Raw genomic sequence first — 23,961 nt, 5'->3', positions numbered from 1 at the left:
TAATTTTATTCATCAGTTCTAATCTGTCCACACTTGTTTCTTCAGCTCTTTGTTTACAGTATATTTAACCTTTCCCAGCTTTTGTTTCCCATCCTAAATTTTGAGCGCCGTTGCCACCAAAATAAAGATGAGCAAATATTTCCAATGAAACAGTAAAACAACTCCCCTTTAGCATTAGAAATGTCTGACATTTTCTGTTGTGAATTTTAAGGTTTGCAAACAAGTGCATTGTATTTTCAATGAATATTTTGCGCAGCATTCCAAGTTTTTGGGATAAAATACACGTTGGTCATTATGTGCAGTGCCAGTCAAATGTTTAGACACATTAAAAACCATTTACATTTGGCTGGTGCTGCACTGTAAAGGTAAGGCAAGGAAAACTTAGAAGACTGTCTGTTCTTGTATTTCTGCAAGGTGCTTGTATTTGAAACAAATATGGAGTTTTAATTGTGTCTGTCTTTCCTCTTACTGTGGTATGAAAGAAGAAAGGCTGAGATAATACTGAATTTATTAACTGCTACCACATTTTATTCTTATAGTAAATTAAATTAGTATCACTTTTTTGTTTGTTCATCGTTACGTGATAGAGACTTTATGTTTTTTGCATCTTTTTTAAGTAGCTCCGCATGCATCCCTGCTGGATAAGAACAAGGGCTGAACCTGTTTCTTACACTCTTGTCAACAAAAGCTGAAGAGAAAGTTACCTACTTAATTCACTGTAAAGTAATTGGTACAAGTTTTTTCCCCACTAGAGAGACTACGGATCAATAAAACATTGGCAGACCTTGTTTTAGCTAACATAGTGCCTCGTATGACCTCATTACTCCCATTTACGGGAAATGACACTGTTCAACTGCTCTCCACATCCACAGATGTTCAGGCTGTGCATGTACAACAAAGTTTAGCTCTTCGTTTTAACCTTCTAAAGCCTGTCCCATGGAAAAAATGGTATGAAAAGTAAAAAAGAAAATTCATTATGAAGTCTTTACTTGGCCCTTTAACAAAATGTTACCAAAAAAAACCTTATATTTACCATTTATTACTATATGAAATGTCAAAATTATTATTATAGTGTCATCTTCTGTTTCCTGGGATTGATTAGAGGGAAAAAACAAGTATCAGACTGTCTTCAACAGGATTTTGAGCAAAGTTTTTACCATAAAGTGACGCAAAACGTCTCAGAAACTGTGTGTATCAGATGATACGTTTGGCCTTATAGGTTTAAATGCGAGTCTTTGCCTTGTATTTCACACTCGTGCTGAAGATTTCTGGTATTTGTGTAATTCTGCTGTTTTTTAGGGTTTCAGGGGAGGGATGTAACTCTCAATCTGTCGGTCTTAATCAGCAAGTCACTTATTCTAATGAGACACTGTTTTATAAAATCCAAGGAGAATGGGAAAACAACAGATCGCAGTTAATGATCTTGTTATTTTCCATTAAGTGTCTGTTTTTACGTACCAGATGCTGTTTTTGTTTTGGGCGTAGGGAATTCACTATTTAAATGATGGATGGACTGAATGATGAAAAGCACTCCGTCTTTAGGAAACCAACAATCAGTCGCCTAATGCAAGAATGTGAATCTCGAGGATCACATGTCCTGCAGGTTTGAGCATTTAGCTCAGAGGCTAAATTTTTCCCCAGGATGTCATTCACTCACTCACTCTTTCTCCCATTATTATTTCTGCTCTTAACTGTCACTCTGACATAAATAACCTAAAAATAAAAAGCTTTATAAGCTTTAATCAAATGCAAATATGCATTTGATTAACTCAGGTGGTTTAGTCTCCAGACAGCACAATCACACCTCCAGTGTTAACAGCTTTCATGTCCATTACAGTTCTGCTGGTACCTGAATGAGGTGCTGCTTGATAAAAACACAATTAGGATGTTTAATTAGTCATGGCCCGTGTGAGAAATAGCCTTCGGGGGTCTCTGCACAACCAGACTCCATAAAGCTTGATGATTGATTGTGTTTCAGAGCCGCCTGACCTGGATGTACAGACAGTAAGGGTGAGAGGCGGGAAAACAGGAAGGACTGGAGACGTGGATCGTTTTACATCTATTACGGGGGATGTTGCTCTGGTGCCTTCTAGTAATCTTGTTCAGTGCACCATTTCAGTCCCAGGAGCCTGCCTCATAAAATCAGTAATCGTTCCCAAAAGGGTAATTTTTTTTTCCTTACAATGGGGATTTGTGCCAGTTGCGACCATCCATGTATTTGCAAGAGCTATAAATAATCAAACACTCACTCTGTTTGAAGCGGATTAACTCTGAGCTTTGAAAATGTGAAGATGCTGGAATCACAAAATTTCAATTCAACAGTTTTACATTAGTAATAAATCCACGTTTAAGCCAATTTCATGCCTTCACTGAACAGTAGTTCCCCATTTCTGCTGTTCTCTTTGATTCCTACTTCTCTGTCTCCCTCTATCCCTTCAGTCAATGTTGCCATGGCAACGGGTTGCCAGGTTTTAGACTCTGAGGCTGAATGGGTTAATTAGGAGGAGGAGCATTTGCAGCCATCCAGATGGTAGTAAGCCCTCCTCCACCTTAGGTCTCTAGAGACCTCCTCTCAAAGAAAAAGCTTCTCTTGTTTAGTATTCAACCCCTTACCCGTGCATCCAGGAGCTGCATTTATGACCCCGCAGTCAGCAGCGTGGGATTATGGGAAGTCTTGATGGGGGAAAGCTGGATCTTTCCTCTCAGCTGAGACAGGATCATTTTCCTAACCACTGATCTGATTGAAGGAGAAATATAATACCCCTTTCACCCAGCCCCTCATCCTACATCTCAACTAAAAGCAAAATAAAAAAAATTAAATAAATAAGTATTGCCAAGAACAGCTTTTTTTTCTTATGTAGCTGTTTGTTAAACAATGTAAACATCATGAGTGCAGACAAGAAGGCATCAAACACTCAATGACTCACTTGTTTCATGCAAGACACATTTATTGCCACACACACCAGCACATAATAAAACATGTTAGAACTAGAATATTCAGGTAAGGCATAAAAGCTAATTAGGAGTAAAATCATCACATAAAATGAACAACAAAATCTTCTTTCAGAGCATTTTCAGTATTCTTATAGTATATATATTATATAATGGATTTTGGCTAAAACAATATGCAACTTTCATACATATATATTCTCTAATTTAATTAGTTACATATATGTAGAAGTGGTGCAGGTAAAATTGAACTAAATTCTGTTCATTATAAGTACAGTCATCCTCTAATTTATTCATAGCCTTTCATTAAAGACAAGGCTAAAATTACTACAGTTACTTATTGAACTGGAGACTAAAAAAAGGAACAATAACTAAAAATGTGCTCAATCATAATTCAGTGGTACAAGACACTGTTTTATTTAATTTAGTTGAAGAAAAAAAACGCCTTGGACAAATTAGAGCACTTTTCTGATGAATGGGGGACAAAATACCTGTCAACAGGTCAACAAGTCTGACTGAGAGGAAAGAAAACACCGGACTTCAGTGGAAAAATCAAAGGATTGTTCAACAAAATCTTATTTTATGAGTGATATAACATTTATTATTTTATCATATTTTTTAGCTTTAAAAAAATTCTATTGAACCCTGAATTAAAAATAATGTAATATGATTTTTATTAGTTTTTTTTTTAATATATATATATTTTTTTTCATGAAATTTTTAATTATTATCACTTTTGTTAGTTTCATTATATTTCACAGGCACTGTTTTTATTTTTTTGTCTTGTCCAGCATTTAAGCAAGCAGAATGATGGGAAGGTATGAATAAATATGAGGACGACTGTAGTTTCATGTGCAAAGTGCCAAAGAGCTTAACTCTAAATAGTGCAACAGTGATCCCTAGTGGCAGCTGTGCCGTTATAGCCAAGCATCCTCTCTGTGCCACCTCTAAGTGTTAAAAACAAGGTAAGTGAAGTTCTCCTGCTTTGGTTTGGCATTGAAATTGTAGTGTCCGATGCGGTTTCTCTGGCAGTAAAATATGCAGACAAATCCAAAGATGAAGAACAGCGACAGGCCGACTCCAAGGCAGGAGAAACTAACGATATGAAGGGTGTCAAGCTTCTCTTCCAAGCCCTCTGCAAGTATATACAAATCAGGTTAAAAAAGTAAAGCAAGCACACAGTGGGGTTTGGGAGAGGGGGGATCTTTAGATGAAAGTTCTCACCTTCATCTAACCTCAGTATTGGTCGAGTTGAGCCAAAAGCACTTCCAATTGTGTTTGAAGTCCGAGCTGTTCTTTTTAGACAATCCTGCAAGACAACATGAGATGATTGTGTCTGATTTAGATAATATTTTCCCTGAATATTCAAGTCAAAGACTTGTTTCAGTCTGAAAGATCACTTTTTTTTTTTTTACTCAGTTTTGTAAAGCTGTGTGTTATGATAATCACTCACAGGCACGCAGGTATCAGATCCAATCTGCACACAGATCTTGACCTGGCAGTGCAGAAGGATCGTATTCAGGCCAACGAAGGAGAATATTTGAACAGAAATACGGGAGGTGGTGGTGTTCCCATTCATCAGCACTTTGGTGTATTTGTTTAGGGGACAGCTGAGAAAGAAAAGACACTAATGAATCAGTTTGCTTTCAATCAAAAACACAATTTTTTGTCATGTTTTTATTAAACATTTTAAAAATATTATTTTAAATTTATAAGTACTGATGTCTGATATTATTAGCCAAGATCAGCATTAAAATGCAATATTGGAAATAAACCAATTTTGTCCAACTCTTAATTTCTGCACTTATCATTTATCAAATTTTTTTGTTACGTCTCAGCTAACTCAAAACAACAAAATATAATAGATTTCATTTACATTTTTCCAGGCACAACTCACCCCCACACAATGATATGTGTGGGGGTGAGTTGTGCCTGGAGTCATCCAATACGTTTCCATTCACTGGAGAATAAATAAATCCATGATATAATTGAACATAATGTAATCACGCAAGTTAGCCTTTGCACTGAATAGGAAAAGAAAACAATACTATAAATAAACTATATTTTATAGAAGATTTACATAATATAATTATGATTATACATCATTTTATAAATATTTTATAGAATAAATTAAAAATAAATCATGAAAAATTTTAAATATCACTACTAAACAAAAAAAAAGTATAATTGCATATGTCTGTAGAGGTAAAATACTGTATCTAAAAACATGTTGCAATATTTTTCATTAATTTTTGCATGAAAGGGTTAATATGCAACCCTATAAATGATCTTAAGTATTGATAACAGTAACAGCAGTAGCAAAGAAAATATGTGTACATTAAAGTGACATTTGTATGATAGCAGAAGCACACCTGTTCTCCAGGAAGGTGTAGCTGAAGGTCTGAAGAGGGTTTTGAGGGGAAGTGACCCAGCATTTATCAATAACAACTTTGATTTGCTCTGAGGTGATGTTCAGGCTGACTTCCACCACCAAAGCCTGACTGGCAGGCAGGCTGTAGTTGTAAGGGAGAGGAACTGTACCGCTCATCGGCTGCACTGTCACCTGGAATGACCCCAGGCCTGCAATGATATCTTTGATGGAGTCATACCTAGAGATGGATGGGAGAAAAATACACAGAGATGGATGAGAGTAAAATACAAATAGAAGATGCTGGAAAACTAAGCTGAACTAAGCCAGATTTAATAGATATTGTGCTATTTTCCTATAAGTTCTGGTGATGGGATTGAAGTTTTTTCCATGATTTATATGGCTCAAGGATCAAATGAGACATGCTGGACTTGTCAAGACAGAAAATGATTTAATTCATATCATATTCATATCAATACCAGACATTTAAACCAGAAAGCAAAAGCCAAAAAAAAATAAATACATAAAAAGATGCCTGATCAACACATTATGGTATGCTGAACTAATCCTTACAGTGTCATTGTAAATCTCAGCTTTATATCACATTTAAAAGGGATTCTTTAATACAATAATCATCAACAATAACATGATAAAAGCAAAACAGTCACAAAGATAAAAATTCAGTAGAGGTGACTCTGCTCTGCTAAAGCCTAGGGTGTACAAGTGGGTCCTAAGATGCGATCTTCATGCGCAGATCGCACATGAAGAGAAAAAGTGTGCCACATTGGGGGAGTCATGATTGCAAAGATTTAATCTCTTCTGGTATTCATGAGGATCGAGGGACATCCAGGACCACTGATCAGCTGACCCATGGGCTCTTGAGGGTTGATGCACCTTAACAAGGTCATGTAGTTCTGGGGCGAGTCCATTCAAAGACAAGACTAAAATGTAGGATTAATATTTTGTATTAAAAAAAAAAATAAAAAAAAGCTAAAAGCATCTGGGGGCCATGTTCGAGATTCCAGAACAGCAAAAGACTAAACATTAAGCTGAACGCCGAAATACTTTTTCTAAAATAAAGTCACCCATACAATCCTATTTTCCAAGAGCAATACTTACAGCATTAATAGATCACACAGGATCAATCAATCAAAGGCTACAGGCTCCATAAGTAGTAACTTGCTAAATCACCATTAAAGGTTATTGCTATAAAGTTAAATGTATCATATAAGAAACATACAGTTACTAAGACAAAAAAAATATCTTTTTCTGCTTTAAAGGGTTAATAACAATTTTATCATGTTAAGATCTCTGTTAGAATAATATATAAAATAATTTAATTAGTGACACAGGGTACTTGTTTTGTTTTTTAAGTTTACATGTTTAAAGGCTTCTGTCTCAAGGTAGCATTACCATGCTGTTTAGAATAGAAGCATTTGTTTAACCCACAAGATTTTATTTAACTTTGTGAAATATGTAACTTTTATTCATTAATCTGTTTCTACATAAGTTGTTGAAAAGATTTAATAATACAATTTTTCATCACAATGCTAAATTGGCTAGCAGCTAAGTTAGCAAATTGACAGAAGATCCTCATAGTTAGCCTGAAAATGAACATTTTGTGTGTGATATAATGACTTATTGTAAAATATACAGTTGTCTTTCTTAGTTGGTTTGCTGTGTCACTTTCTTTTTGAGACATTGGTAGGCGGAATTCTTTCACACACAGATGCTAAGTCTAGCTTTGTTTTAGTGTGTTATGTTACGTTACAATCTCGTACAGTCCCTACAAACCTGAAACCTTACGTTATGTCGACTTAAGCACAGCTGTTTTCAACATTGTGAAACAAACCTCATACTAAATTTTGCGATTGGTGTAATTTAGCCTGACATCTCCAAACTAATATATAAAGTTGTCTGAAACTGTACTGTTATTTTTCATTTCCATGCTACATGGACAGGAGCACAGTCAGCAGCTTCAACAGATAGCGCTACAACCAGTCAGGAAACTGAAATTAGATGAATATTTATATGAAAACCTTGGCATGAAACGTGACTACATTAGAACTGGTCTGACTCAAAAAAGATGGGGTAATTCCTTGATACCTTCTTGAGAAATAGTTGTCGGGAAAGTTCATTTTCCCCTATTTGTTGTTAATCTTAAGTCTTATTTAACCCTTGATTAAAATTCTTTTTTAAAAAATAAGCAAAAAATTGCATATATATATATATATATATATATATATATATATATATATATATATATATATATATATATATATATATATATATATATACTGATTATCAATGTGTGATTAGTCAGAATTATTGTAATGACTAAGGTATCCACCTGACAAAACGTCAGATTGTATACAACAGGGTTTGGAGGTTTTACAATGAAGTAATAAAATAGGTCTCAGAAACTGTGAATCAAATATGATAAATGTCTAGTTAAATTGAGCTTAAATAAAATGAATGAATGACTGCTTTCATCAAAGTCATGTTCACAAAGCTATATTTTAAGTTTTTGACACATATAAAATGTTTTATAATTTTATTGCCTGCCAAGTGCAAGAAAAAACTACAGATTAGTTTCTTCCAAAAAAAAAACAAAAACGTGACTTTCTGTAAAAGGCTGTAGTACGTGTTGTTTAAATTAATATGTTCTTGAAACATGCGTAATGTATGGATGTACACAACATATAGTATTTCTATATGTACTCAAACACATCTATGTGTTTTTAACAACAGAGAGTACTATTTCTTATACTGTACTACTTTTTAAGCAGATTTCATTCATCTTTGAACTATTATTGAACAAAATCCAAAACATCTTAAACATACCCCATAGAGCCAAAGTCTGCAGAGATCAACTTGCTTTTCATGTAAGTGCACATGATGGGGACTTCTAGCGTGATTCTGGGAACCTCCACTGTTCCATTCGGTAAAGTGTACTGATCCATAGTGTTGAACAGGATCACAGATGCTGTGTAATAGGTTTCATTCTGAAAAAACGAACAAATATATGACGAAGTGACTGTTTTTGTTGGAAAGCATGGTATCTAATGAACCTATGAAAACAGTGAAGGAAAAAAGGAAACTCACATGCACAAGTCTGGTGTTACACTCATCCCATGCAACCGTCAGCTGAACATGGGTGGCGTTGCCTCCATTGACTCCACATTCCCGCTTGCCCAAGTACAGAGCGCTCTCCCGGATGTTGGTGCTCAGAAGAAAATGTTTGACGATAGTGACGGTGATGGCAGCAACTCTGCACTGGACTGATAGGGCTTCTTGCACAGAGGCATCAGTAGCTGATCTCAGGGCCACTGATGGTGGGGTGGTAGTTGTAGCTGAAACAGTGGAAGGGATGGCTAAACCTGTGGTGGTCATTGTTACTGGGGTAATTGCAGAGGTAATTGTGGTTGGGGCAGTGGAAGTTGTCACAGTTGGGGCAGAAATACTACGAGTAGTGGAGGTTGTTTGGGCAGTTTTGATTGTAGTTTGTGGGATAGTCGTGGTTGTATGAGTAGTAGTGGAAACTACAGGGGCTGTAGACTCTGTTGTTGGAGCATTAATGCTCATGGTTGAAATGGTGGATATTGATATATAAGGGGTGGTTGCTCTGGTAGAGGTGGTAGAAGCTTGAGTAAAGGTTGAGACTGGTGAGGAAACCACATCACGTGTCACAGTTAGAGTCGCTGTAGATGGATTAGGGACTGTAGGTGTCATCTGGGAAGCAGGGATTGTCCCAGCTGTAGAAACTATTGCCATGAGGGGTGAAGGTGTCATAACCGATGTTGAACTTGCTGCACAAAGCATAAAACTTGTTAAAATAATTAAATACACCATGGCATTGTCAGCACCGATAACTTAAAATGTTTCCTTTTCAGTGCTTCACTGTGAGGCTTTACCTTGGCAGGTCCGTCCTGGCCTTTCTGGGTTGTTGTCTATAAATCCATCCAGGCAGGTGCATGTGTAGGAGGACCAGTTGTTTATGCAACTTGCCCACTGAGAACAGTCATTTTCTCCTGAATCACATTCATTAAAATCTATATAAACACACCAACAAATATATTTGGTTAGTATTGAAGTATTTTTATGCTGTCATCTTTCTGTAAATCCCGACTTGGATCATTATTTACCTTGAATATTTTAAGATCTTACTATGAGACATGCTAAAGTTGGTGGTTCATGACACAAAAGAAAGAAAATATGCTGTTAAAAGTTCTTTCTATCTCAGTGTGTTGTAATTTTATGCAACAGTCCAAAGAGTCAAAGAACCACTTGGGATTTTTCTTACTGGCCAGGTTGACCAATGTTTGGCCATTAAAACACCACAGCTGTATATTCATCGATGTGATTTGGAAAGTACTACATATGTAGCTGCTTTAGGGAGAGACAAATTACCACAAATGCTGATGAACATTTTATCATTGTCGTTATAATTGTCATTTTTCATAAGCGGAGCCGCCATGTTAGATTTTGAAGTGTGGGCCTGCGAACTTTCTCAAACTTTCCCATAGAGACATTGGTTTTTGTGTGTGTTTCCAATTCAAACTTTCCTTTAGTGCCAGCCTCCCACTTCTCTGTATTGAGTCAACAGTGTGCAGCAATAGCCGAGGTTAGCTTCCAAATTGAGCCATTTAACAAATGACCAACCAATATAACTGATGTTAAATAAATTTTTGTCTTTCATATTCTAGCCCAGGTTTATTTAGTTCAGTCCTAAGAGGGGCCCAATCCAGCAGGTTTGTCATGTATTCCTGCTTTACATATTAATCAAATTCAATGGATCTAACAGCCCTGCATTGGACTGGCAACCTGTCCAGGATGTTCCCTGCCTTTTGCCCAAAGACTGCTGGGATAGGCTCCAGCTTCCCCGCGACCCTTTATTGGATCAAACGGTTAGCATAATGAATGAATGAATGAATGAATGAATGGATCTAACAGCTTGTGAAGTTCTGTACAGTGACTCATTAATTTGAATCAGCTGTGTTGGAGCAATCGATACATGAAAACCTGCTGGAATGCGGACCTCATTGGACCAAATAGAACACCCTTGTTCTAGCCTATCTAGCCCTTAACCATTGGGGGCCTGCCCCCGGGCCGTTTTTGTGTATTTTTTAATATGAAATCTTGTACAATACATTAGACATTTCGTATTTTTTCATTTCATATTTCAAAACAAACCTGGTGGTCGTCATGTGCAGTAGTATAGTTAAGGGGTTATCATGTCAAAGTTGAGGCTGTGGTGGCTATGGCAATAGCTTTGATTCAGATGTGAATAAAGATCCAAATATATTGGATTGTGCAGTTTAAAGGCAATCTTCCCTCTGTATGGTGATGCAGCGTGCATAATTCAACATAATTCACCATAATGTTGGAGGAGATTATCGTCATTATGTTTCAGCACAATTATCTGGAGTTGGAAACTGAAAGTTGTGTTAGCATTTTCGAAAGTGATTTATTTCTTAGACTTAGACTTAGTCTTAGACTTAGACTTGACTTTACTGATCCCTTTGGCATGACTCCCTTGGAGAAATTAAAATTGCCAGCAGTAAAAAGTAAAAGTATCATGCACATAAAAATTAAAACTAAATAAACAGGTAAAAAAATAAACAAAAATAATTACATTAAACAAACAAAAATATTATACACAAAACACTAACTAACACCAACACATCCCACTCTCCTGTTTTTTACTGCCTCTATGTCCTCTATGTTCTCATCCTAGTAGAGTGCGATGGCATGATGGACAAGGAGTTTACAAGCCTGTTGGTCCTACACTTTGGAAGCAGCAGTCTATCACTGAACAGGCTCCTGGAGAACTTGGACATGTTTTCTTAAAACCAGTAATAGCAGCTTGTTAGAAATTTGTTTGACAAGCAATAAATGCTTTTTTTGAATATCACGCTTCTTCTGTACAGCACAGGGGAGGGAAACTCCGGTCCTCGGGGGCAGCAGTCCTACAAGTGTTTGGAGTTTCCCTGCTGCAACACAGCTGACTCAAATCAATGGCTAATTGGCAGACTTGCACAAAGTTAGATGTCAAGCTCTGCGCTAGTCTGCTAACTAAGTCTGATGTGTGTCAGGTGTGTTGCAGCAGGGACACACCTGACACTTGCAGGACTGCAGCTCTCGAGGACCGGAGTTTCCGACCCCTGGTATAGCACTTTGTTCGCAAAGATTTGTAGTTTAAGTTGCTTTACAGATGGGTCAGACTAGAATGACACATCTATGTCTACTTGCTCATCCATATATTCATTCATTCATTCACTCATTATCCTAACCGCTTAGTCCAATTAAGGGTAAGTTTGTCAAATATAATTGGCTCATTCAAGGTTAATTTTGACTTAGATTTTCAAAACAATCTTAGTGGGAAATTAAAAGTTATGATGACACCATTGTGGCCTTATTTTTCTTCAGAAAATTAAAGTTCCCTAAGTTCCTCAAAATATGCTGATGTCATAAACTGGATTGAACCAACAATGGGTAGCGTTATTAACTAAATTCTGATATGATTTGCCTTTTTTAAGGATAATTTAAAGCATTTATTTAGCTAATCTCTTCCAGCCCTTCAAAGTACATAAAGAGTAGATAAATCAAAAAGAGACCTACCATTGACGCTTGTATTGTTTACATCCACAGTGTATTTGGAGCTGTTCACCAGTGAATGCACCACTGCTGTAGTTACATTACTTATGCTTTGGTTTTGATTTGAACTGAAGATTATGGTGAAGTTTACGACCACGCTGCCATGGGAAAAGCTTTTGATCTCGATCCTCATCTGACCTGAATCCACCATGACCTTCATCTCTGGAGGAAGAGACTGGTAGACCTGTTGTTGACAACAGGAATAAAAGGACAAGCATGGCAGAGAGTTCAGGATTTTTATGCTGAATTTTGCTCAAGCATCCCATTTAGCCCCTAAATGATGCTAATTTACCTCCTGTATAAAACTCTGAGTGAGGTTTTTGTAGGCCTGGCAGCTGGCGTTCATCAGGTCGGTGGTGAACTGGATGTTAGTAAGACGTGTTGTGGCGTCAAGAGTCTGAGCATCTACAAAGAAAAGCTTTGTTTGTTACCGTGGATAGATTTTCCACAGGGAAATGTCAACCCTAAAAACACCTCCAGGCCAACTGGTTAAAAATGGAGTCTATTTTTCATCACTCATATGTTATTAAGGGGTAACCTTATCAATTGATTTACTTCTCCCTGAAGGTGGTAGTGATTGCTGAAACTTAATTCTTAAAAATCTGGGTCAGTTTGGTTCTTTTTCTGGTAGTTCATGCAAAATTCATACACAGTCTTGTTGACTAATAGATTAAATAAAAATAAGAAATGAAAGAAAGAAAGAAAGAAAGAAAGAGAGAGAGTGAGAGAGTTTCTATTTCTGGTCCAGTTGTAGTTTTCATGCAGATATTCATATTTAGATAATAGTAACGACTAGCCAGCTAACCATCCAACTTATCATGAGTAAAAGCAACAAAAAAGACATCATGACCTACATTATACTGGGCAGGATAAAAGATCTTCATAACAAAAGTACTGCAACAGTAAACTCTTACCAGTCTTGACCAGCATATGATGAGTGAAATTTTGCCTTCCACAAGCACAAGCTGTGACAGTGACATTGTAGAGCACCCCAGACTGCAATCCACTTATTTCTATCACGGTCTGTCTTGTTTCCCAAAGATAGACGACATCTGATGCCTTGCGCACAGTGACAGTGAAAGTCGGGTTTGTCTGAAAGCAGCCGGACCAGAAGACAGACATGGAGGTCCCAGTGATGTTAGTGGACCGCAAACTGTTGAAAACAGGAGGAACTGGAAGAGTTTTGTGGGAAGGAGGGAGACAGAAGGGAGTTATACATCAGTATGTATGGATGAAGAAATTATTATGCTTATTACTACAAGGCAATATGAATATGTATGGTCTTCATGTTGCAACAGTTTGATAACAATATAATTTAACATCCAGGACTGCAGATGGAAACTAGCTATTAGCTAAATCTGTAGCAAAGAATCTTCTCATTCTGTGTATTTATTCAATCTGGCACCTAATTCCTGTAAGAAATAAGCTCAAAATGAAAAACTAAAACCCTGCAAATTGTGGATATATGTGCATACAGTACAACATGTAATATATGCACACAGTCCTTTCTAACTAAAAATAGTAGATTGTTGGGCAGAGTGGCTGACATCTCTGGTGTTGTCATTTATATTTTGTTGACTTAGAGCTGAACAGACAGTGGTGTAAAATCAAGTGGGGTTTAGTTTTCTACATTTTTTACTTTGTAAAAATTTGTATCAGCATCAACAATCGGCATCACCACATTGCTTGGAAGGCCACAGAAAGATGGGGGACATTTAAATCTGGAAGGGGCAGGCTATAGCTCAATAGGAACAGTAGTTGGCTTGTTGAGAGATGGATTCCAGGCTTCCCTTGACTATGTGCTCAAGTGGCCTTGGGCGAGACACTGAACTCCAAGTTGCCCCTCAATGTGCCTATCGGGCTATGAGTGTGTTTGTAAGTCACTTTGGATAAAAACATCTGCTAAATGACTGTAGAATAGAATAGATTGTGTTTTTAGATGGGATCACTAACAGTTTTATGTCTGGTTTATGCAGTTGTGATGCAAAAGGTTTTACAAATTCCCTCCAGACAGACACATAAACAGCGAGTAAAGCAGAAAAATCTTGTATGTGATAGTTTCAACAACCACATTTGGTCATGCTCAACACACAGACAGGTGAAAAGAAATGCATACTGGTGTGATGGGCAAACATCATGTTTACCTGTTTGTTTACTTGTTATTTACCTGTTTCACTAAGCGATCTTTCCATAAGTGGACATTCCAGTAAGTTATTCCTGGTTAGATGGCGTAATGATTAATAAAGATCAGTGGAATTACAGGAGGCTCAAATGCCATAGTACCAGTCAAAGGTTTAAACACACTAATCCAATGACTCTAATAGTTTTTACCAAAGTAGTCTAGGGCTAATGTGAAGCCATCCCTCTGACAGTTAAAGCTCGGCTGAAATCAGATCATAAAACTGGACCAAGCTCAGCAAAAAGATTTACAACAAAGCAGCAGAAGAGCGAATGGAATAAAGGCAACAGACGAGCTGAAACAGATAAGAAAATCAAGGTGTTTTAATGGTTCAATCTTCAGTCCAACAACGTGACAGAAACGCTGTGTGAATCTCTGCAAACCTCGACGAGCTGTAAAGCAGAGTGGACCGAAATTCCTGCACAACCAAGAGAAGTTTATCTTCCAAAGAAAATGACTGATTTTATTATTTTTTTATTTTTCATCTTTCATTTTTATACTGCAAGATGTTGAATCATGGGAGGGGGGTTCCTTTGCATTTATTTAATGCTAAGGCATTGTGATGGTGGTGATGATGGTGACGATGATGATCATCATCATTATCATCATCATCATCATCATCATTGGAAATATTACCTGCCAAAAAAAAAATCTTTAAAAGGGCTTATTTCATTGTATTGGTCATGTAAATGAGAGTATTGTTTTATCTGTTCTTGTTATCTTAACAACATCATTATTTCATTTTATTTTTATTTTGTGATATTTGACTCTGTGCAACACTTTGGCGACATTATGTTTTTAAAATGTGCTTATAAATAAAGTGGATTGGATTGGATATTAACAGCTTTGTAGTTGCAGCTGGTATCCACATGAACTGGCTAAACCATCTTTGTCTTTCTCCACTCACATTCTTCTAATAAAGCTAAAAACTCCCTTTGTGATGTTTGTTTGGTTTTTTTTAAGTGTACAATGGGATGTTTGGCGTTCACAGCAGAAGCCTCTCATCCTTTCTGCCTCAGGGGGGCACTAATTACCTTACCTAGAGACTAAAAATCAACTCACCTTGTACCTGCTTTTACCAAAACAAAACATGTCATCATCATCACTTGGCACTTAGTCTTCAGCTTTGTCTTGCAGCAGGAAACCTACTGAGGTAACCGTTAAACATTTACTTTACCCAGCAGGTTAGTGGTCAGTCTAAATATGTGCATAAAACCAAACAACTTCCTAAACTTACATTTTTTAAGGAATTAAGATCAATTATTCTAAGTTTTGTGTATGAGTATTATGGCTACACTTGGTTTTTTCTGTCACCTCTCTCTTCTGTAAGTAAACTTCAGCTTAATCTTCTGGTTAAACAAGTCCTACAACAAGCGGCTGCTGAGTCACGATCACGATTACAAGATACCAAGAAGTTATATCAGACTTCTCTGTATGCAGACAAGAATAATTCATTTGTTAGGAGAGAAAATAAGGGGTTTTTTTTGTTTGTTTTTTAATTTTCCAAACAACAAGCATATTCTTTTTTTTCCTACTTGTCTTGTCCAGCATCATTGCAAGCAGAATGGTGATCTGGCTGCTATGTTGTGCCAAACATATTTACTTTGCCAAGAGGAGCTTTGTGAATATAAGGCTCCTTTTGAAAATTTTTAAGTATTATTCTTTGTGTTTAAATTTCACTATTGCTGAATTTACATAATAATGCTGGACCTGACAAGGTGGTTGGGATAAAAAGAAAGGAGAAAGTAAACAAGAAAGAAAAAGAAAGCAAAGAGAAGTGTGTGTGTGTGAGAGAGAGAGAAAGACAGAAAAAGGGACATCAGATAGGCAAATAAAAATCAATAGTATGAGACGTTCAATCAAAACAGAGAAAACCAGACAACTATACCAGTAAACAGAACATTACATATATCCATTTGATGCATTTGCACATAAACGCTGTGTTATAGTTTCTGTGCACTGAATAATTTCAAAGCTTGCATTTTTGCTGCTCTATAAAACAGTTCAGACGATTCCTCCTGAGCTGTTAGCACTAGCTGCATAAAGGTAAAGTCTTAGAGAATCCACTGCAAACTCCCCCATCCTTTAAAACACCCAGCAAATCTGCTAAATTAACCTTTACTGATGTAAAACAAAGACAAATTTGGTAACTGAATGGTTTAGCTGGCACAGCAAATCTGTTCAGAGGCTAATTTCAGGGAAGTAGGTAAATAATTTAGGCCACTGGTGTTAGACGTGATGGTTTAGTGGTTAGCACTGATGCTTCACAGCAAGAAAGTTGCTGGTTTGAACATCATGTCTGGTTTTTTTGGGGGTTTTTTTGGGGGGGGGAGGTGTCTCCCAAATGAATATGAAAGTAGACAATCAACAAGCGAAGGGATTCGTTCAAGTGTTCAGGTCCAATAAAAATGTATGAGGTACAGCACAAACTTTAAATTTACGTTGTACCAGATGAAGGTGATTGGCTGATTCAGCAAACTGAACCACCAGATGGGATAACTTGTGTTAAAACTTATGTTAGAAGGCAAAGCAAAACCGAAATTAAGCTTCTCTGTTTTGACTCCAAAACCTGCAACCTCAGCATGGAGTTCTAGATGTGTCGACTCTGAATAGGTCAATGTAATGATAAAATATTTCTTACGACATGTTGTTGTTGGCAGAGGTGACTCTGCAGATGAGCTCATGCTGGTATGAGGTGCAGAACTTGTCGCCGGCAGAGCTTGGGATAAATTATAAGTGACAGAACTTGTGTTACTCAGAGATGCTGTCACGTTGGTCTCAGTGGAAGTCAAAGTACCAGGGGTGCCACAGTCTGCCGACTCATGAGTGCTGTTGAAAGTTGGGCTGAAGGTTGTGTTTTACAGCGGAAGGTGGGTCAGTGGGAGCTGTGTTGTGTTCAACTCGCCAATTTTGACTGGAGGTAAACAATACAAGTAGATGAACAACAACATAGATGTCTCATAAGAAACACAGGGTTTCTTATGAGAGCTGTTTTCTTTTGTCTAAAATGTAACTCCACACTGATGCGCAGTTAGATGTGTACACAAGTTACTATCATAAGCCTCACATCACATAAAATGCAACACTAAGAAAAGCCAAATAATGATGGTTAAAAGTTCAGGGGACAGAAATTCAACTTTTATAGGTTTTTAAATGTCTGACTGTCCTCTAGATGTGTGTTCTTCTTCTCTTCTAGTCATTTAGCATACACTTTTATCCAAAGCGACATACATATATACCCCTTATAGGCACATCAGGGGGCAGCTTAGGGTTCAGTGTGTGAGGAAATAAATACGTAGGTCATGTTATATCTAATGACTGGAGGGATGACAAAGACATCCATCAGCAGCACTGTAAAATCTATGCTCAAGCTAACATGCTTTTGTTATAGTTATATAACAATAGCATGTTTTTATATATATATATATATATATATATATATATATATATATATATATATATATATATATATATATATATATATATATATATATATATATATATATATATATATATATATATATATATATATATATATATTTATATATAATTATAACTATAATGTTTGTGCATCAACTATGAACCTTAAAGCAAAGCTTGTGAATAAAGCTTGCATGGTTTCTGTATTATTTGTCAGTTTGCAGTGTTTGGGACTTTCCTGTGTATGACATGGGAAACCCCACCACTGCGTTTCTTCTGCAGTGGCCAAATCTCTGTTAATCAGGTTCTTAAAGTAGAGATAATGTTCTGATATATTTCCAAAGCACATTTTACATCATGTCGCTGTCACATCTTACCTCTCTTATCAGTTAAAACTGCATGCTATGGTCAAACCTCAGCAGAGAAAGGACAAAAGAGTTTGTTGTTTTATTAGTTGTCGTAACTCTGACTCCTGGGTTTGTTAGATGTTTGTGGTTTGGATGGAGAGGTGACTAGTTGACTGGAGACAGTGTTATATCTAAGACTGAAAGTCATCATCTCTGTGTGCATCATTTTTATATGTGATGAGCTGAGGTGAAGTCTTACCTGTACAGTCGACACCAAAGTTGCTGGAATCAGCATCAAAATATCCCGGATGGCAGACACACTGATATGACCCCATTGTGTTGTTGCAGTCTGCCTGAAGAGTGCACTGACCAAGAGCAGGATGTGCACACTCATCCACAGCTGCAAGTAAAGATGCAGACATGCAAAGGATTTTCAGGAGAGTAACATTAAAACTGTTCCCTGATGGTTATGTTATATAAATTATTCCAAAATTTACCTGGAAATGGACTTAAACTGTGGTAATAAACACGCAAAATCAATAAATCTACAAAGTTTTCAGCTCATAAAGCTGCAACTTAACACACAGTGTACAAGTCTCACTTAATTCACTTGTCTTCAGTGTATCTTTAATTCAAAAGAGCAAGCTATTCAGATGTGTCTAAAAATAAGTACGTTATTACATCCAGCTCCAGTGCTGATTTAAAGCCTGCGGTGTGGAGAAGAAAAATTAATTATCTCAAAGAGAAGCTATTTGAAGCCGTGCACATGACGGCAAGCTTTTTGCTGTCTTTTGTGTAACTGTAACAAGTATGATTTATGATTCATATCTGTGTGTTTGTGTGGGCGTGTTTGTGCATGTGTGAGTGAGCGTGTTTGCGTGCGTGCACGCGCAGTAGCTCTTGTGTTATTTTCCGCTATTGCAGGAAACATCCCACTGATGATTGTCACTCACACAGAAGTGGTGGGAGAAGGAAACAGTGGTGCAACTGAGTCATTTTTTCCTGAACACCGTGTTCTCGGGCTCATGAATCATCCTCAAAGCTCCACAAGAATGTCATTTCACTACAGGAAAAAAAACGTCTCAAGTAGCTTTACAGGGAGATCAGTCCTGCTGCACAGAACAATGCTGTTTCCTCACCCTGCACTGTCACAGACGACACCTCCGGTATGTGTTTGAGAAGAAGCTCCAGCTTTGATGAGACATTGTTCAATGAAAGAGTGAAATTGCACTTGATGAGTAGAGAGGTGGTTGTTCTGTAGGGATGCACAGACCATGAGTTGAGGTAATAGACGGAAATGTCATTCTGAAGAGCTCCCGTTACCTTACAAGGGGGTGAAAATAAAGCCATGTGGAAATGGATTTTTTTTAATGAACATCCTCCCCAAATCATTTAAAAAAAGTAGTTATGGTTTTGTAGTGATTTTATCAGAAGCAGAAGTCTTAAAACACACGGTAAAAGCATTAAGCTGCAGTGTTACCATTGCTTGCAGCAGTCTTGTGAGATTAAGAAGTCCTTGATGCGTGGATATCAGTAGCTGATAATCTGTCTTCACTGTCACTGTTGCATTCCATTGACTACGTGCATTCTCAGAGTAATTTGCAGATCCTGAAAGTTGATTAAAACAGCCAATTATTAGAGTCATGTTTCCTCACTGAGTCATATTTAGAAAGCCTCACAACCGAACACACAATACATCAACTTGTCACCATGTTCACAACATAGTGTCACAATAACAGCAAAGTGGAAATTGAGGAATCATGAGTGGGGGTGTGGTAGAAAGTAAAAAAAAGAAAAAAGCTGTTGTGATGGGTCTCTGTTTTGTGGTGTTTAACATGAGTCAGAACCACCCGCCCTCCTCCTCATAACAGCCCAAATTAACTGTTTGTGACGTTTGTAACAACAGGTTAAAGTTGAACAATGTCTTCATGCAGCAGCACATGCAGCTGAATGTCAACGTCGTCATCAACTTAGCAAGTTATTAATGTCACAGTTTCATCATCTGAGCAAGAATGTGGTGTTTTGCTGTAGATCAGTGGGCGCTGTTGTAAAACCAGTATATTGTTAGAGGGTCTGTGTAATTCTGAGGAATATCTTGTTTCATTTGCACCATCCATAAAGTTCTCTTTCCTGTCAGATCATGTTACATATAGGCAGTTGTATTTTTTACTTTATTTATATAGTTAATCTCATAAGGAGACATAAAATATAAACCTACAGGTATGACATGAAAGCAGAACAAAGTACTAAAACCTAAAGTATACCTGCCAACTAATTGTTATTTCACTTAGTGAAATAAAGCGGAAAAGCTTCAGATCCTCTTGTGCAAATTAAACAAATGACGACGGGTTACGTGGACCTCACAGATATTTTCCCAGATTATTGTTTTATTTAAAATTTTACATATGTGTAATTTTTCAAATTATAAAAATGTTCCTGCTCTTAGAAATAAAAATGTGTAGTGCCATAAATTGAAGTTTCACAATTAAACCAGGGGGCTTTAATGGATGGTTATCATTACAAAACACTCATTTACTTGGACTTGCGTTGTTGCATCACACAGTTTTTTAACATTACCCAAAAAATTTAAAGAGTAAAACATTCATGCACTTTGCTTTCATTTTAATGTGTTAAAAAAATGATCATTGAATCAGTAGCCTTCACTTTAACTGGATCATAGCAGCTTTACATTGTGGATTAATTATAGGACTTTCAGGATGTATACTAACTTGCAGGTTCGCTGCAGAGCGCGTGGCAGCATTTCTGCCAGCCTGGACAGTCTATATCCAGCTCACAGTCCACAGATCTGGGATCCAATCCATTTGCAGTTGGACAGGATCCTGGCTTGGCAGTAAACTCTCCACTCCTGCTTACAGCTTTCATTCAAAGGAAATAAGATGTTACAGGCCATATATTAGCAGTGAGATATTTGCAGCCCTGAAGTTTCTGCCCCTCCGTCTGCTGTCTTGCACACAGTAACACACAATGAAAGGTTGCTTTAACTGCTGGACCATCTGCAGCGTGTTATGCTACATCACCAGATTTTTGCAGACACAAAAACTTTTCCACTGTCTAAAAGCAAGCAGATATGCTGGTCTACAGTCATTAAACCTGGAGATGTGATGAAATGATGCAGATAACACTCACGCAATGCACAGTAGCGACCAACTTGTACGTAACCATCGCAGCATCTGGTCACCTCCTCCGTCACTGTCTTGTACTCAGTCTGATGCATCATCTTGTAAAGAGTTACTGTACATGTTGTCAAGAGGAGCCATCCACCACAAGGCTTCGTCACAGTATAAGGGACCATGTGCGCTGCCAGGTAACTCACCGTCCTCGTCTCGTTATGGGTGCATAGATGGTAACCTGAAGAATACAGGCTCTCTCCTGGAGTAAAATAAACAGAATCAGTGCTTTTTTTTTACATTTACTTGGTCAGCAAGAACACTCCTTGATCATGACTAAATTCGTGACATCAAAGTGAGATGTGTTAGACCGAATATTTGCCGTAGAAAGTCATCATCAGTGTGGAAGCCTACCTTCATGCATGCTGTTTTGTCCCCCACAGAGAGCCAGCAGGGCCCCAGCCGCCCAGATGGAGAACATCCAACTCATTTTTCACAGATTAGAATCTCAGCCCTACATTTAACCTTCACATTGTAAATGCATGTTTCACTTTGGGATAATGCTAACTCGCTGTTCAGGGTGCACTCATAGACCAAATCCTCTGTGGCAATGTCTTTCTCCACCCCTCACCACAGCAACCACTCCCCAATGGACCACAAAATACTGACAGTTAGCAGGCAAATGGGCAAGTATCAGATTGATAAGAATACTCTGAGTAGCATTTATGAAAACAACCACATTACATTAATTCTCCTCTAAAGGTTTTAAGTTTTAGACAGTTTTGTGTTCATGGCGACAGGACAGTATGTGAAGAAGAATCACAGTGAAAAGAAAGGTATTTTGATCATTGTGTTTCTACAAAGAAAGATCAAGAAATGCTTTAATTTATGCAGGTAAAGAAGCTGTCGTTTCAATCATTATTTTGCAGTGTCAGTAAACATGTTTATGGTGCCTGAGAGAGTGATGTGGAATGGGAGGAGCCCAAGTCCCTAATGACTTGGTTTCCACACAGGTAACCATGGCAGTGCTTGTCATCCTGCTGGCAAAGCAGCCAGCTATGCCAGCCATTACTGTCATGTAAGGAGAAGTGAGAACTTTCCTGCCACTTTCCCGCATGTCTAGATTATCTTAATGTGAGGAACAGCACGAATAGGACCAATATTATCTAAAAAATATAAAATTATTTTGTGAAAGTGATCATCCAAGCATCCTTTGTTTGGAAGGTTGTAGCCATTTTGTAGTAATGAAGTGTGAAATAAGCCTGATTAAATTTGGGTTACTTAAGTCATTAAGCAGTAGCTGTTGTACTGCATACATGCTGACATGCAGAAAAAAAAGTGCAGGGGCTTCATACTGAGTCAACAAAGATCACTTTACGCAACAATATTCACATCACTACATAGGAATCATGAAGAAAATGTTGATTGCAAGCTTTTTAGGTGAAAAAGATGAAGATCAGCTGAAGCGTCGGTGCTGCGAGAGATTGTGAGATTGTTGCCAGGTGCTGTCACTGACGCTGCTTTCCAGGAAGAAGCCTGCACATACACATAGCGGCAAGTCCCCATTGGACATCTGTAATGACACAAATCTTCTGTGCTGCCATGACTTCTTTTGATTCAAAATCCTAATTAGTTTCTTGGGGGTTCGAAGTCATGTACTTGCATGCATATTATACCTGCTTAGTTGAACATAATAAAGACATTATGTCTTCAATACACAAAAAACTAAATTTCTGAATGATGAATTGACCACTAAATCAAGGGTAAAATTTAAGACAATATGTCTTCAATGTATTGAAATATAATTATAATTAGACTTAACATGATTGTTTTACATTTATATAAATAAAAATTAAGGAGAACTATGTAAGTTTGTAATTAATAAATTAAAAAAGAAAAGACTATTTGCTAGGTTTAGTTAAATCAGCACTTATCATCAAAAGTTAGCAATATTAGACTTTTTCTGTGGTGTCATCGTATACATAAAATGCTCTACAACCTTTACAACTGAACTGGATTTGGCTGTCTCTAAGCTTTTGGGTGAGTGAGAACAGAGTGTGCACATGAGTAGCTGTTTACCTCTATGTTGGCCCTGAGATGGAGAGTGTACCCTGCCTCTCACCTGCTAATTGCTGGGATAGGCTCCAGCTTCCCTGCATAAGCAGTAGAGTGAGTAAATGAAGTAATGAATGAATAATTATTCTGGTTAAATGACAACTTGTATTTTTTTTTAAAAAAAAACATATTCTTCATCATACTGTTTACATTTTGACACAATAAGACCAGAACGACACCCAACATGCACTTATTGAGAAATTTTTATATTGTGGTGTGATTGATAGCTTTTGCGTCTATAAATTGTTTGAGATGAAATAATTACTACTGAATAACTATACTTTAATGTCTTACATCAAGGATGGCTCCAGTTCTTGAGCGCCACAATCCTGCAGGGTTTCAGTGTAACCCTGCTCCAACACATCTGACTAAATTACATGAGTCAATGTTCAAAGCTTCATAGGCTGTTGGATCTATTTTGTTTGAGTCAGGTGTGTTGAAGCAGAAATACGTTGAAAACCTGCAGGACTGTGGCCCCTAAGGACCACCTTTGTACATCCCTGTGTGACATTAATGATATAACACCATTTGAACATGAACTTTATTTATTTTCTATAAATTTAACAAATAAACAGAGTTGATTATGCGTATATATGCATATACAGTTTTGCTCATATGTCTTCATCCCCTTTCATTAAAGAAAAGACTGAATTTACAACAGTCTCTCAAATAACTGGAGACTTAAAAAAGGAACAATAACTAAAAATTTGCAAAGATCTAATTTAGTAATATAAAACACTGTTTGTTCATTTAATTGATTTGAAGAAAAGAAAAAAAAACATTGAAAATTGGTCCTGG

General features: G+C 37.2%; 1 protein-coding gene across 1 annotated transcript; it reads right to left on the bottom strand.

Annotated features, from left to right (window-relative positions):
• Nucleotides 1-3,896: 3,896 nt before the first annotated feature.
• On the bottom strand, nt 3,897-21,538 carry umodl1 (uromodulin-like 1; the record flags this gene model as incomplete). Its single annotated transcript, XM_079247462.1, has 16 exons — nt 3,897-4,084; nt 4,174-4,258; nt 4,403-4,559; nt 5,322-5,558; nt 8,162-8,322; nt 8,423-8,670; nt 9,232-9,369; nt 11,939-12,158; nt 12,267-12,379; nt 16,795-16,917; nt 18,180-18,320; nt 19,060-19,243; nt 19,401-19,528; nt 20,650-20,796; nt 21,068-21,310; nt 21,463-21,538. 16 exons carry the CDS (start codon nt 21,536-21,538, stop codon nt 3,897-3,899), a joined length of 2,589 nt encoding a protein of 862 aa, XP_079103588.1.
• Between the last annotated feature and the right edge of the window lie 2,423 nt (nt 21,539-23,961).

The sequence above is a fragment of the Telmatherina bonti genome (genome assembly GCF_933228915.1).
Source record: "Telmatherina bonti genome assembly, chromosome: 10".
NCBI lineage: Eukaryota > Metazoa > Chordata > Actinopteri > Atheriniformes > Telmatherinidae > Telmatherina > Telmatherina bonti.
The sequence above is the reverse complement of the archived record's forward strand: the minus strand, read 5'-3'. Positions and strand labels throughout refer to the sequence as shown.